At 34.7% G+C, this 14,975-nt stretch overlaps 1 protein-coding gene across 1 annotated transcript in view; it reads left to right on the plus strand.

Moving 5' to 3' along the window:
- The window catches only part of LOC107194004 (alpha-catulin), a 94,398-nt gene that overhangs the window by 40,365 nt on the left and 39,058 nt on the right, over positions 1-14,975 (plus strand). The window contains exon 2 of the mRNA XM_015583559.1: positions 14,771-14,960. Within this exon, the coding sequence (XP_015439045.1) occupies positions 14,771-14,960 (190 nt within the window). The remainder of the gene's footprint in view (positions 1-14,770; positions 14,961-14,975) is intronic.

Below are 14,975 nucleotides of genomic sequence, written 5' to 3' on the forward strand. Positions count from 1 at the left end.
GGAAATAAAGCTGATGTTTGATTTTTCATATCATGTAATATTATGACGAATCTCAATCACCCTTACGAGAAAATATAAAATAAAGAATGGAGTTTTCAAAAAGAAATTCTGTTTTTCCCTTTCATTTTTTTGCTGTGTCTATTCTGCGGTATTCGAACAGTGTTTATTATCGGTTACTGTTTACTATCTGCATTTTATTTAACGAGTTTGAACATTTTGTTGCTGTGAATCTTTGTTAAGCAAGAAATTGAAATCTCGAAGTCCATCGTAGATATAGTGTTAAACGATATCTTATTCGTGGTCACTCAACATGACAGTTTTGTTGAAGGTTTTCTCTCACCTTTGTAGAAGGTTACTACTCACTTATTATACTGCTTGTCATAATTATTATTGACCACCTATCCTTCTTATAATTATAATTTAATATCTATGATATAATTGGTTTGCAAATAAATAATAACTTATAACGATTATAAAATAGTTTTCATACTGTGTCAGAAGCACCAATGTAGAAGTTAATAGCTACAAATATCTGCTTACTCAAGTAGACGGTGTTCTTGTAAGACGATTAGAAAACGCCGGTTGGCTGTCCATAATCGATATTTTCTACCGTGTATAGTAGCACGTGGCATTTATGATACATGTAAATCACTCACACAGAACAAGCATAGCATGCAGTAGCCTGGCCAACGTTATTCCTCGAACATTAATCGATGATTTTATCAAGATTCAGTGTAAATGCTGATATTGTCATTAACAGTCTGTCACATTCCACGACAGTTTACTTGTTACATGCAACCAACTCCTTCCAACTGGGAAATAGTCACGTCATAATAATGGATTTGTAGTTTCTCTTATAGTCATCTGATTATTTTCACATGCAAATGCATTACAATCAGAAATTGCGATTCTACGTGTACCTATACTATGCAATTATTATCTCTACTTTGAATTATGAGTTAAATACTTGCAAAATACATAATAACATGTATTACACATCCGAGAACATGATATAAGTCATCTCTTTTTATAGTGTTCTCACAAAATAGTCCATTAATTATTTAAAATACTATGGAATTATTTGTTTCAAACACCGATAAATTTCGGGAGACAGGAATTAAGTAAATTGTCCACGCAAACCGATGAAATTGGCAATAATGGAAACATTCAATTTTCATTTAAAAGAATTTCTAATAACGAATATAAATTTTTTATTTTTAAATACGCAAAAAAAATCAATAAACATAAAATTTAATTTTATTTATTTTTATTATTTAACAAATGTCGATCCTCGTATGTATAATTATATCTTTTCCATAATTCCAATGATGGAGATCCCGCTCGAATAACTAGACTGCGAATTTTATGCATTTGTAGCACAGGATGACTTCTTACTCAGGTGCCTGCAATTTAGTACAGTAAATTTTAATCTTTTCGATTCCAGTTTCTGTTAATTTATCCGGTTAGTTTATATTTACATAAACATCCGCAGTCTACTAATAATTAATCATGAAACATATGACGTTATTCCAGTTTCCTTTTCTTCGATACATTTCTCAATTTTTTCCCAATTTCAACACGAAACATAACATTTATTCTGCGAACAAATCTGTCACAATATTTTCTCGAGTCTTCATCCTCCACCGTTCGAATAATAGAAATCAGCGGTGCTGTATACATATATCTCGCGTACAAAACGAAAGAACAAGTTTCTCGATGGCAGCTCATCTTTTTCGTGCCTTAACTTTATGAAAGCGGAATTAGTTGGTGGACTAGTTAGGAGGCTAGGTAAAGTTTGGGAACTGTCCTTTTGTTCCTCTCAGTTCCTTCATCCTCGAACGTTATCGATGCGGGAGACGAACGACAACGGGCGCGGCGTGATAGGCTACGAAACACAGGGACAGCAAATTACCCGAATAATTCATTTTCACCCGTCGTCCACGAACTTTCGTCTCGGGACAATGAAATCACTCGTGGATCCGTGTACGAGCGAATCCCATGCTTGGAATCTTTTCGAGAGATTCAAGACCGTCGGAATCTTTCCATTCGAGCGACTTAATGGGCCACGAGTGTAGTGCTTCCGTTCGTTCCCGCGAAAATTGGCCTCTATCGACACGTTCAATGAAAATGTTATCCATTTATAGGCATAAATCTGAATAATATTACGAGAAATCATTTGCACTTCAATCTTACTTCGATAAAAATCACAATCTTTGTCCACTTTCATATTTTTTTACTATGCTACTGCACAGAAAATACGATAAGTAATAATTTCTTATTATGTTTCTTCGCGGGTATAATGCCTCAATTATTTGGAACACTGTGGAATTATTTGTCTCAACCCTTTCATTCTCAAGTTATTTAAAAATTACCGAAGAAATAATTTGTTTTTTTTGTGTATATTAGATAACATATAAATGATTCACAAGAACATTTTAACATTTTGGAACCGTCTAATGTCATTTGTCATTCGTTGTCATTTGACAACTTTTTTACTTTTACTACAGTCATGTATACATATAATGATTTCCATTATAATGTTATTATACATAATAAAACTTAATTTTTCTTAACTTGGATCAATAAACCTTCCTGGAGTATTTGAAAGAATTTTCTTTTCCTCGTTAAAGAAAGTGGAAATCATTTGGGGTAATAGCGTAACATCAAATGTGTAGCCTAGCAGGTTAAATAAAAATTATTGCACCATCTTTTTTAAAAATTCCCTCAATTTTCCGTTAGTTTCGTAGGAATAATTTAATATTTTCCTTCAGATCTTCTGTAAAAGGTATTCCTTCCCTTGAATTTATAATACTCGCTACCCAGTGAAATTAGGTCAAAATATATGTCCGTGAAGACTGCTCTCCACTTTTCTTACCTCTATTTGATATCTGTGAATACGTAATAGGGAAAATAACCCAAAGGAAATTCTGTATTTCTTAGAAGTTCAATATAAGAGTAATATGAAGTTTCATTTTTAATTAACCATTTCTAATTATTTAAATAGATATTGTAAGAAAGTCATTATCACCATGGAAATTTTCTGCAGAAAAGTTTATGTCTTCCTTAGAAGTCGGTTTCTCGAAACTTAATTGCTACTGAGTAATTAGGTTTCCGTTTTTCCACTGGCAATTACATTAGTTTTTCTACTTCAGTCGCAAGCTTCTGCACAAAGACGAGTCTTCACAATTACGAAGAATTACACAAATTCTTATGCGATTAGAGCTTGTTGCGAAAGCTTGTTACTTCCCTTTTCGAGTGCTCCTGTGCTGAAATCGGTTTATCATTTTGTTCTTTATTTCATAATTGCGCTAACACATCGACTACGTTTATAATTTAAAACTGAATATACTACAGCAGTCAAATTCACTGATTAATACGCTGTTATAGCAATTATTAAACTGTTAGAACAACGCATTTTCTCATATCTTCCACAACTTTTGTTACAGTATAAAAATAAAAAAAATAGTTGATTTATAAATTTGAATATTTTCGAAAGGTTCTGGTATTTATATTTAGAAATTTATAGTTTTTTTAGTAGTCTATGTAACTATAACCTTCCTTTGTGTTCATTTAAGGAAGTTTGAAGTTTAAAAATCTAGAGAATTATCTTAAAACCTATAAAATCGTACCTAACAGTTGATCATTTGTTATACCTAAGAAAATTATAGTGGAAATTTGTATTTAATACAACGTGTACCTGCATAATGGATTGTATGGGGTGGAGACTGACGATCGCTCGAGAGACTAAATCAGAATTTCAAACGACTTAAATGTTTTGTTCATATAACACCAGGGAAATAAAAGTACATTCAACGGTGGTGATGGATGATGACGAATGAACCATTAAAAAATTTGTTAGGCTACTGAGGTCTTTAAGAAGAATAGTATCCTGTTTATCGTCATTAGTATTTGCATTTAATACGATATTATCTTCCTTTAATTAACTTTCTTTAGATGGGGTGAGAATATTTACCCAAATTAAAATTATTTTACTGCACAATTCCTAACCCAAAGGGATCCAATAAATTCGATGCATTTTTCTCAATACTGTAGAAATACATTTACATTATTATTACAGAAATCTGAACCTGTCTGAAAATAACAGTGCAATTTTCATTCACTATACAACAAACAGTTCTATTTTCAAATTCATTAAATTCCTGTGATATAATTCACTCTTTTTTCAATACGAACAAACTGACTTTATTAACATTAGAGGTAACAAACACAGTATTAGGTTCATACTACTATTAATCATTCTGATCAGAAGATCAGATTCGTTTCGATCGTACAGAAGAAAGTATCTATTTATATGTTGTATATAAGCACTATATTGTATTAGCAACAGGAGAAGGCATCTCTTGCCAGCGGACAATCTGTTCGAATAACAGAACGTTCGTATATGGGAGGGTCTACTATATTTAACAGTCACTTCTACCAAGTATCCAGAGGCGATTCTCCTTACCACGTACGGAAAACAATGACTTAAGGGGGTATTCAAACTATAATAAGCCATTGTTACGGTGTCTCGTTACTTCACAAACAAAAACATCCGCATGTAGGTAAATAAAACAGTAGCAACAAAAGCAAGTCAGAAAGTGATAGACAGGCCACATCGTAGAGACAAGTTGGACATTAGACGACGGGGAGGGAAATGGCGAAAATGCGGAGGCTCTGTGAAGGATAGCGTGAACGGCGTAAAAGGCACGGTTCATGCATCTTTTATAAGAGCAGAAACCAAGGGGGTGGATATCCCCAGCGACGTCGCTAGTAATCGCATGATACGTCGAAGCCTGGGAAAAGGGACGGGACACAGAAGAGTCAAGGGGAAACGACGAAGGTTAGATCACGCGAACGCTAATAAACATTCACTTTGAGAGGCTCGAATCCTATAATTAACGGGTGCTTTCGGAATATATTTCGTTCGATTATTCTGTTTCGCAGGTTCGAACGAAGCTAATGGACAAAGTAATGTAAATTACAATAGCCTGCTCGTTCCAGACTGTCGCTAATAACCAATTCGAGCAGTTGATGAGATATTAAACTCCATTAAACAAAAGAAATTAATTGGGCAGGCTTAAACGGTGTAATTAACGTGACATCGGAATGTGTCGTCGCATTATTCTGGTATTAAATATCTGTTGGTTTATGAAAAATATTGTGTAACGGTAAAAATACCGTTTGTTTCTTCCTTTCAATACGCATTTTATTATTTTAACCACGTTCAACGTTTGTGTCAGGTAATTATAAAGACTACTCTAAAAGTTATATTATGACAAATGAGGTTTACTGAGTTGCTAATAATTTGTTATTAGGAATGAAGAGTAAAAAATAAGGGATAATCGTGACGCGTTTAAAAACGGTTCCTCTACTAGCAACTAGCAGTAGTGATCCAAACAATAAGTACACAATTCAACACTTAAATATTTGTATTAACAGTAGAGAGAACGAATACAAATATACTAGTATTTAAGGTAGCTTCCGCGTTTGGTGTTGTATCCAGCTGGGTCTCCATACTTTTTAATTTACAGAACTGTTCTTGGTGGAACCCGTAGCGAATAATTGTACAGAAAGAATTGTAAATGAAACTTTTGGCTTATTAATATTAGAGACTACGTTATCTATTAATTGTAAGTCGTGAGAATGAGTAATTAGTAAAGCAAACAACAAATTGGTAAGATAAGTACCAGTTTGCGAAATTACATCACATTTACCTCGCTACAGAGCGGAGAGTTTTTACCATCCAATTAACGTTGTACCTAATAATTTTCATCTTAATTGCGATATTAATTTGAAGAGCTTATCGTGTTGAAATATTTTACCATAAAATTCTTACAATTATTATACCTATACACTGCGTGGCATAACTGTAAAACCACTTTACAATTTTCAATTCTTATGTATTGTGGTTAAAATAAAAACAAACCAAGTGTGCAATGCCCGAAGTCGTGTTGAGGAATAATGTTTCTCCAGAAAAGGATAGATTATATTTCCTAAAAAGAAGTAGTTCGTTTTTATTTTAATCACAATACACGAGGATTGTAAATTTTAGGGTGGTTTCATAGTTATGCCACGCAGTGTATGTTTATATAAATATAAAGAATGTTGTCGCATGGAAATAAAATTTCCATATGTTTAAAAACTGTTAGCACAGTTCTTTCGAAACAGACAAATTAACTATCAATGTCAATTACATTACTGAAAATATTATGAAAAATTCATTGAAGGGTGACAAGGAATCGTGTTTCGATGAGTAATATATGATAAAAGAATTCAGGGACGTGTTTAACGAGGAAAAAACGGGCACGTGAAGAGTAAATAGTAGACGTTAAATTGTTTACATACATATGGGCTCTCGCTTTGAAGGGCTCTACGCCTCTAATTAACACCGAATTGAATATTCACGACCTTTTTCAACTAACCGTCACGACAAACTCCGTCTTTCCACGATAAATTCTAGCGGTCTCACACAGCCACTGCGGGTGGGCACACCATATTCTCTCTAACCTTTGTTTCCTCCGCTTCCTATTGCATACGATTACGTTCAATTAATCACACAGGTGAAATTTCGCTATTATACCGCTATAATATTGTGCTATGCAACAAATCCTTATACCTAATTAATTAATGAGAATTCTTATCAGGGTATAATTCAATATAGATCAAAATATGTTAATTTTGTTGAGTTAAATATGTAAACTTAGTACCATTTACTCCGAATTTTGGTTAGTATCGATACCTACTAGTAATTAGCACATCTGTATTATTATATTTTTCACTGGGTCCAAGATTGTTCACGTGTATAATAATAATAACTATTATTATAGCATATCAAAACGACGAATTTCTATTAGGTGTATGCAGAAAATATGGCAGTCGAATTTGAATTTGTAGTATGTTACTATTGTCAGTTACGAATTCAACTCCTACAAAAATAGAGGCAAATAGATATAGAAAATAATGGAAACTATTATACCTTGAATATCGAATGCTGTAGCCGTTATTCAATATTAATAAACAACTTTGATAGGAAACAGCCATTGCAGTTGTATACTGTTAATGTGAACAGACTCGCCATAAAATTTCATCTGCTATTGTCGGCTTCCTACGCAAATTGCTTTTGATCTCATACGAATTGGGTTGCTAAGACGATCGTTACTCCATCGCTAACACAAACAGTATGAACATTGTCTGCGTTATGGCTCTAAAATTGGCGAGTATGATTCAACAATCTGCACACTAAGGTTAAATTACACTCGTGCCAGTTGGCCTCTGGTGGTCCAAGAACCACATACAAGAAACTGCTTTTTGGTCGGACAAGAATTTCATATTCCCGTATTTATCATCGAGAATTATATGCAGCACTATGAGAATCACTAATTCTAATTTCTGTTCTAAACAAATAATCACTTTTAGGTTGGGTTCATATATCCCCTCGAAGTCAGCGTTTATAAATTTAATGGGGGCTGACAGCAATTGACAATATCACGCAGCGTTTATCTCTCAGCACGCAAAATTGCTCAATTTAGATCACTATCGGACTTACATGTGGTGCAGATTAATTAACGGACGTGTAGGGTAAACTTTGATATGTTCCGTGATAAATTTCGAATTTTTCTATTAACTGATAATATTTACATATTATAAAAATGAGTCCAGGATGTAACGATAGATCAGATAGCATACAAACAAATAATACATTAACAGAATTTTAATGAATGTACAGGGTGAGTCAATAAAAGCTACTATCTAAAATTACCTATTGGTAGTATCGAAAAACGTTTTAATGAATTATGTAGCATTTTAAGGGACGGTTGGATATAATTTGATTTTTTTACGTCGTATTTTATTTCAGATACCATGGTGACCTTGAGTTTTTTCAAGGTCAATTCATTTTTTTAGTACCATTATGCTATAGATCCTTAAATTTATTCTTGCATCAACAATGACGTGGTATTAGAAAAAAAGATGCATTGACCTTGAGTCAACTTAAGGTCACCTTGGTATAAAAAAAAATTAAAGTAAAGAAATGAAATTGTATCTAACCGACGTCTTCCTTAAAATGCTACGTAATTTATTAAAACGTTTTCTGATACAATTATTAGGTAATGAGAGTTATTTTAGATAGTAGTTTTCATTGACACACCCTGTATTTAATTAAAAAAATGCAAACTTGAATTTTCGTGGTAATTCTTGTTTGGTAGTGATATGTTTACCAGTCACTTATTTATTATTGTTTATATTATTATTATGTTAGTGTTTTATATTACGTTTATATTGTATATCGAAAAAATATGACGACAATTAGAACTCGACGCTGATATTCCTTCCGAAAATAAGTAAACATTGTTTCCGATATAATATTTTCCCAGATACAAAAGGAATTCTATTCTTATAGCAAATGTTTTATTTATTCTAAATCTTAAAAGTGAAAACGAGCGAACCAATATTTCACGTTGACTTAAAGAAAACGAATAATATAAATGTTCACTAAATTCAGTTTGAAATCGTTTTCACGTGTCTGACTCGATGTTGTAAGGCAAGGGGTTTAATTGACGTGATCGGAATACATCAATGAATGACACTGCCTGGCTGAGAAAACTCTGTTAATTCGTAAACTTGCCTCGTTAGATAAAGAAGTGAACCGAGATGGGAGAAGGTGATTAAACTCGTAGTTAATGTCAGGCTTCGCATAATTTGTGCTTTTCGAATTCAAGTGCCTAGGGTTCGCCCTGTTCCCAGGTAATTTGCGCCACCTCGACCGTGCTCCTCCCATTGTTCGACTTTAATTCGGATTAATACCGTTAGTATAGTTACTGACAAATGTGCCGCGCTAATTTTACCATTAGATCGTCACGCCGTACTTCGAAATTCGCTGCTAGGAATAAAATGGACAAATACCGCATATTCTGCAAACGGTATACACGACTTATCCTAATTATATTGCAAAATTGCTCGTTAAAACTTTTCTGTGCGGCGCTCCGTCATTTCCGTGATTTTGCTCGGCGAACTTCTCCGCCGAAATTCGTCGTCAGTTGAAATTGCCAAATTAGTGAAAACTTCTATTTAATAATATTTTGTTTCATGCCAGTATTGATCTTTTCAGAATTGAATATACGAGGTGATTCTACTGACTAAGTAGATTATAACTTTGTTGCAATAGCGCGACAGGATACATAATACATATTCAAGTAATAATATAGAATATTACATGATGTATTAAATTTTCTGTGATCCTATTCGTGTACCCTGTATATACACAAGATAAATTTCGGAATCTATTTATTTATTAATAATACCTTTTTGAATATTTATTGCACACAACGTTGCAGTATCAGGCCAAACAAACGTATTTCAAATGTACAAATGTATTTATTATATAAAATGTAATATGAACAATTGAGAATCCGTGATGGTAGCTCTCGCCTCAGCAGGCTTTTTTAAACCTTTAAAAACTCACGATTACGACAGTGACAACGAGAGCAACGGCGTGGCCGTCCTAGGATTAAAAACGAATTATACGGCAGATTTACAGAAAGTCCAATTATACGCTGAAAATGTACATGAATATAAAGTTCATTAAACCATACAAACCCATTCTACGTGATTATTTTTTATCTCCACATAAATTCTTAAAACAAATTTATACGATAACTCAGGTATTACCATTGCTCTGCATACAGCTTTGCATTTATATCGTTTCGTTTTTTATATCCTATCCGTGGTGTAATTTGTATTATGAGATACGAGGTCATAATCTGAGCGTCTTCCATGGAATTTTTTGGCGGTCCACGTCACAAGAACCACGACCACTTGGTCGTTCAAGTTGTAAAAGTTTATCAGTTCTTGGATTAATTGCCCTGAATCTATGGAATTTCAGATGGAGCAAACAAGCCCATGTGTGGTTGGTTCATGTAATGTCTCGTAATAACTTTCCTGTCGCAAGAAGGATGAACTTATGCAAGGAATTTGTTCTGTATATACTGTCGCTACGATGTGTGGCCTCCTTACATTGAACTTAATGAATTTACGAGCTCCTTTCCGGCCACCGGAGTTACGGCAGCAAGTTTTCATCGACGTGTCACGACACATGAATGATTGAAAGTTATTCCAAGCGTGATATTTCCCAGGTGGGACCCGTATTGAAGGAATTTTCCGATATCAAATCTGTCAGTGTCCAGGTGTATTTAGCTTCGGGGAATTCTTATATTAATTTTATTTCGCCTGTTTTTATTTAGCCTGTCGATATATCAGGATGGTCTTAACATTTCATTAGAATTGCATGAACTTATTATCCGGATATAAAGTGTTCAATAATGATTGAAATATACAATCTGATTATCAGGTATTTATGGAATAAAGATAAGGATTCTAATTTCATAGAGAAATATTATTATTTAATCGTGAGATTTCGAAAATTCACTAAGCAACAGTTATTAAAAAATTTAGTTCGTAACAATTTTTAACTAAATATCAATTGCTGAGCATAATGAATAACATTATTATACAGTACTTTCGTGTTAAGTATAAAGTGTCTGAAATCGGTTTAAATTAATGCAGGCAACAAACATTATTTATGGTTACACAAAGTACGTATATGTATAATCACAATATATCAGTTTTACCCTCGTTACTTTCTGCTGCTTTTATGTTGCAATTTTTGTATTACATTAATACATACCGGTTATGCCAATATTCGTGGTGCAATCTTTATCACTATCTTGTTATTCGGGTTCAGTGCTTTGGTTTTTTGTAAAAATCATATGCTACACCTTTTTGCAACTTCCTTTAGAACTTAATATTTAAGTTTGTAGGCTGCCCGCGATGTTTATATTTTAATATCACCTTCTGGTGTCATGAAATCCTTCATTAAACACTTTGTGGCTTAAATAACGAAACAAAGTGGACATTTTCCAAAAGAAGTATTAGGCTTCCAGAAAAATATAGATATACAAAGTACTTACATTAATATCGATACTAATAATTCTTTCGACGAATCTAATTAAGTTACTACGCCAATACAATAATTAAAAATGTTACATAGGTAGAGCAATTAAGATACATTCGAATCATAATTTAATCTAAAATTGAAACAATTACAATCATAAAATAGTTACAGTACAATTTCAAAATCATTGTTTTTTCAGTAAAATAGTCCAGTGAACGTTTTGAACTATTCTGAGTTTATGGAGAAAAGAAGCGTAAGGCAGCCGTAATCTTTAATTGTCCTACTTCTTTTCAACGATCTATACAGTTTTAAGTCGAAGTATAGTCTTTCGCGGTCAGACGGCTGTTTCGAAACGCTGTGTGACGGGAAAACGTGCGTCCCGTGGGGATCGTTCACGCCGAAAGGTGAAACTAACGAGAGGGAAACGCGTAAACCTGCCCGACCTCGTTTCTCTGCTGCCGGGCGATATTAAAATTTTCCATGTGCTCGCGGTGATGAGTGACAAACGAGGATAAGTCTGGACTAAAACGAAAAAGAAAACACAAAAAAAAAATATTCCGCGGGGGCCACAATGCCGCGCCGACTAGGAAAAACGAGCCTACACGCGTTCTCGTATCCGCCACGTAACGCCCCGTTGTTCTTGTCTGGATCCGCGACACTTGACAATGGTTGAACGCGAACCCGCGAACCATGAGCCGAGAGTGGGTGTAAAGATCGCCTCTGGTTCGTGGACACACATATACACAAACATACACATACATGGCCCCACCCCCGCACCTGTGTTCATTCGATTGTACGCATTCACGTCGACGAAACAATGCCCCCGGGTGCGTCCCTTTCTCGATATTCCCTACCCCTGTCCCTCTGTCCGTTTCTCTCTGTCAATTATTCTCCTATTTCTTCCTGCGTTCCAATCCCCGTTGCTTTCTGTCTTCCTGTCTTGCGGCCAGGTAGTCGTCTGCTTTGAGCTTTTATCATATTAATATGATGAAAATTTTGATAAAGCTTTTAATCATATTTTCGTTCGCTACGTTCTTTACAATAACTTTCCATTGTTTAAGAAGTTTCATTGAACTAGTTATGTACAACTTCGATTTTATTTACTTAAAAAGCTTGGGTCAGCATTGCTTTCTGTCTTCCTGTCTTGCGGCCAGGTAGTCGTCCGCTTTGAGCTTTTATCATATTAATCTGATTAAAATTGTAATAAAGCTCTTAATCATATTTTCATTCGCTACGTTCTTTACAATAACTTTCCATTTTTTAAACAGTTTCATTGAACTAGTTATCTACAACTTGGATTGTATTGGCTTAAAAAGCTTGAGAGAGCGTTGCTTTATTTTCGCTCCCCTCTGTTAGCTCGCTCGCTCTTATCTCGGCGATTCTACGCTCTGATGCTCTTTGATACATTGCGGGAAATTATTGCGACGCGACATTTTATTGTTATTGCTTTTGTTTTCTCAATCTTGTAACGCAAACATTGGTGTAATACCGTAGGGCGCGTTGGTTCCACGAAATTTTGGAAATTTAGTGTTTTGATTATTGCGATACATTTCCGTTTTGTTTCGGGAATACAAACGTGAAAAATAAATGGGAACAGCAGGATTACCCCAATGTCTACGACTTTTTCTCAAACTCCGGAGAAGACATTCCTCAGTAACTAAACAGACGGAATTTCTGGTTCACCGCAATATTTATATATTTACTCTTTGCAGGCATGGTATATACGGATCTGTCTTATGTCTACCCTTTGCCTCGATTTCTTTTCCTCTTTCCACGACCTATTTCTGCTTCCGCTTTTCTCCCTCCCATCCTGGAGACTCCGTCTGTAGCTTTCTCGTTCCTCGTCGTTTTATCTGCTCGCGCCCGACCCGCTCGTAGGGAATAGTTTAATAGGGACGGCGGCTAAATGCATTGTCTAATTACGAGGGAAAACGAAATATTTAGAGTCGACCTAGTGGGACCTGCAGCCACAGGCCAGGTAATGGGGTTACTCTCGTGCATCTTTCTTGAATACACGTTCGGCATTTACGAGGAGGACTGAGGGGAAGGGGAGGGTGGGTGGTGAGGTCTGTCTGGTCGTTACCCGACAGACAAAACAATTCAAGCGTGGCTGGTTTCTCCATTTAACCTGGAGGAAAGTTTCGCGTGCATCAGTCGAACCTATTTTTCGGAACGGTGCACATTGGTATGCGACATTAACACTAGAACTATCGACGGTAAACGTAAATATCGATGTCGATCGGATTGATAAACACTACAAACTTTTGAAAACATACAAATTTATAAATCGATTAATTTCTGCGCTTACGTATTGGTATAAAAGTTGTAAAAGACTCGAGAAAATGCATTGCTGTAATATTTTGATCGTCGTTACAAGAGTGTACCAACCATTTTGACTGCTTTGATAGTGCTGGTGTTAATTAAACCCGTCTTAAACTCGGTTAATTATTCGTTGATACTCCACTTTGTTCATTTTGAGTTTTTAATACTGTGCTACGGAGTTATTGTGTTAATTTTGTGTTTTATAGTGATAATAACGATAGAAGATAATGACAGTGTGACAATATAAAAAAAATGTATTTGGATATATCTACAAAGATTGTGTGAATAAGTTGTTTTTTGAGAACTGACATTTTGCGAGTGTGTCGCTTAGGGGTGTTGCATTAATGTAATCAATTAGTGCATTAATTCATCGATAAAATGCCGCTTTCGTGTGTGCATCGGTACAATAATAATAGTAGCAATAATATTTTCACTTTATTACATATTATTATACGATGTGCATAAACATGTGAAGGGATTACTAGACTGCGGATGTTTGTGCAAATTCAATTTTTTGTAAATAAATTTGAGAAAAGTATTTTATTCAGTTCTGTACATTCACTTCTGCCATAAATATATAAAATCCGCAGTCTAATGATTACGGGATCATTAGAGAGTTAAATGGCAAGGAAAACTGTCTATAAGTATGAAAATGAATGTACATAGTTTCATTAAACTTAGTTCTGAACCGTGATAAGAAAAAGAATGTTTTATAAGCGTTCACTTAGGAAAGATTTTATTAGAAGTTGGAAAGGAAACATCAATAATATAGGATCGTAAACAGTATCGTAAACTTCCCACATTTTGAAGCGAAGTAGCTACATTATTAATCGAAGTTATGATGGATATTTTTAATCTAATCTTCTTGCGTTGGGGTTTATATTGTAATTTATTCTTTTCTAATCTTTTACGAATCTATTGTGACAAAACTCGAGTGAAAACTATTGAGATGCTCTATATGAAATATTCGTGACAATAAACCGGCTTGCTGGACTTAATCTGTTCGAATTGATACTTTTTAAATGGCTACCTCATTCACAGTTGGGACGGTAACTTGGAGCATTGCCAGATAAAGACGTACCCTAATTTTCGCCCCGTTACTGCATGTCCGTGGAGCATAAATTTTTACCATTTATTCCAGCCGTGAAATCCTCGTTATTAACGGAATATATGTATGCTTAATTCCGAATTGTTCGTTTTTTTCAATCTTTGGTACGAATTAAATTCAGCGGTCTTTTACGAACTATTTACTGAATTAAAGGATTAACAAAATAAGTCTAACGATTAACAAATAAGATTAACAATGACGTTTTCACTTGATTTCGAACTTAATAGAATTTTTAATACAGATGACAAATTTTTTATTCGACACCAATTACAGTAAATTGCTGCATAGACATTTATTTGGTAAATATTTAGAATTGGGGAGGCAGCTCCTATGACCTTGACCTTGACATATGTTCAGATATTAAAAAATTCCCTTTCGTTTGTTTCTTTCAGATCTCCACGTTAGTGTCGTACAAAGAACGTTCGCAATGTTCGTGCAGAAGTTACCGTGCGGTCGACCGAATCGGTCAAGCAGTGAATCTGGCGGTCGAGAGGTTCGTCACTGTCGGCGAAACGATCGCAGATAACAATCCGGAAATTAAGGTCGACATGTACCATGCATGTGAGGAGGCGAGAGTGTGCGGTGAGTAATTCTTTC

Source organism: Dufourea novaeangliae, unplaced genomic scaffold (genome assembly GCF_001272555.1).
Source record: "Dufourea novaeangliae isolate 0120121106 unplaced genomic scaffold, ASM127255v1 scaffold21, whole genome shotgun sequence".
NCBI lineage: Eukaryota > Metazoa > Arthropoda > Insecta > Hymenoptera > Halictidae > Dufourea > Dufourea novaeangliae.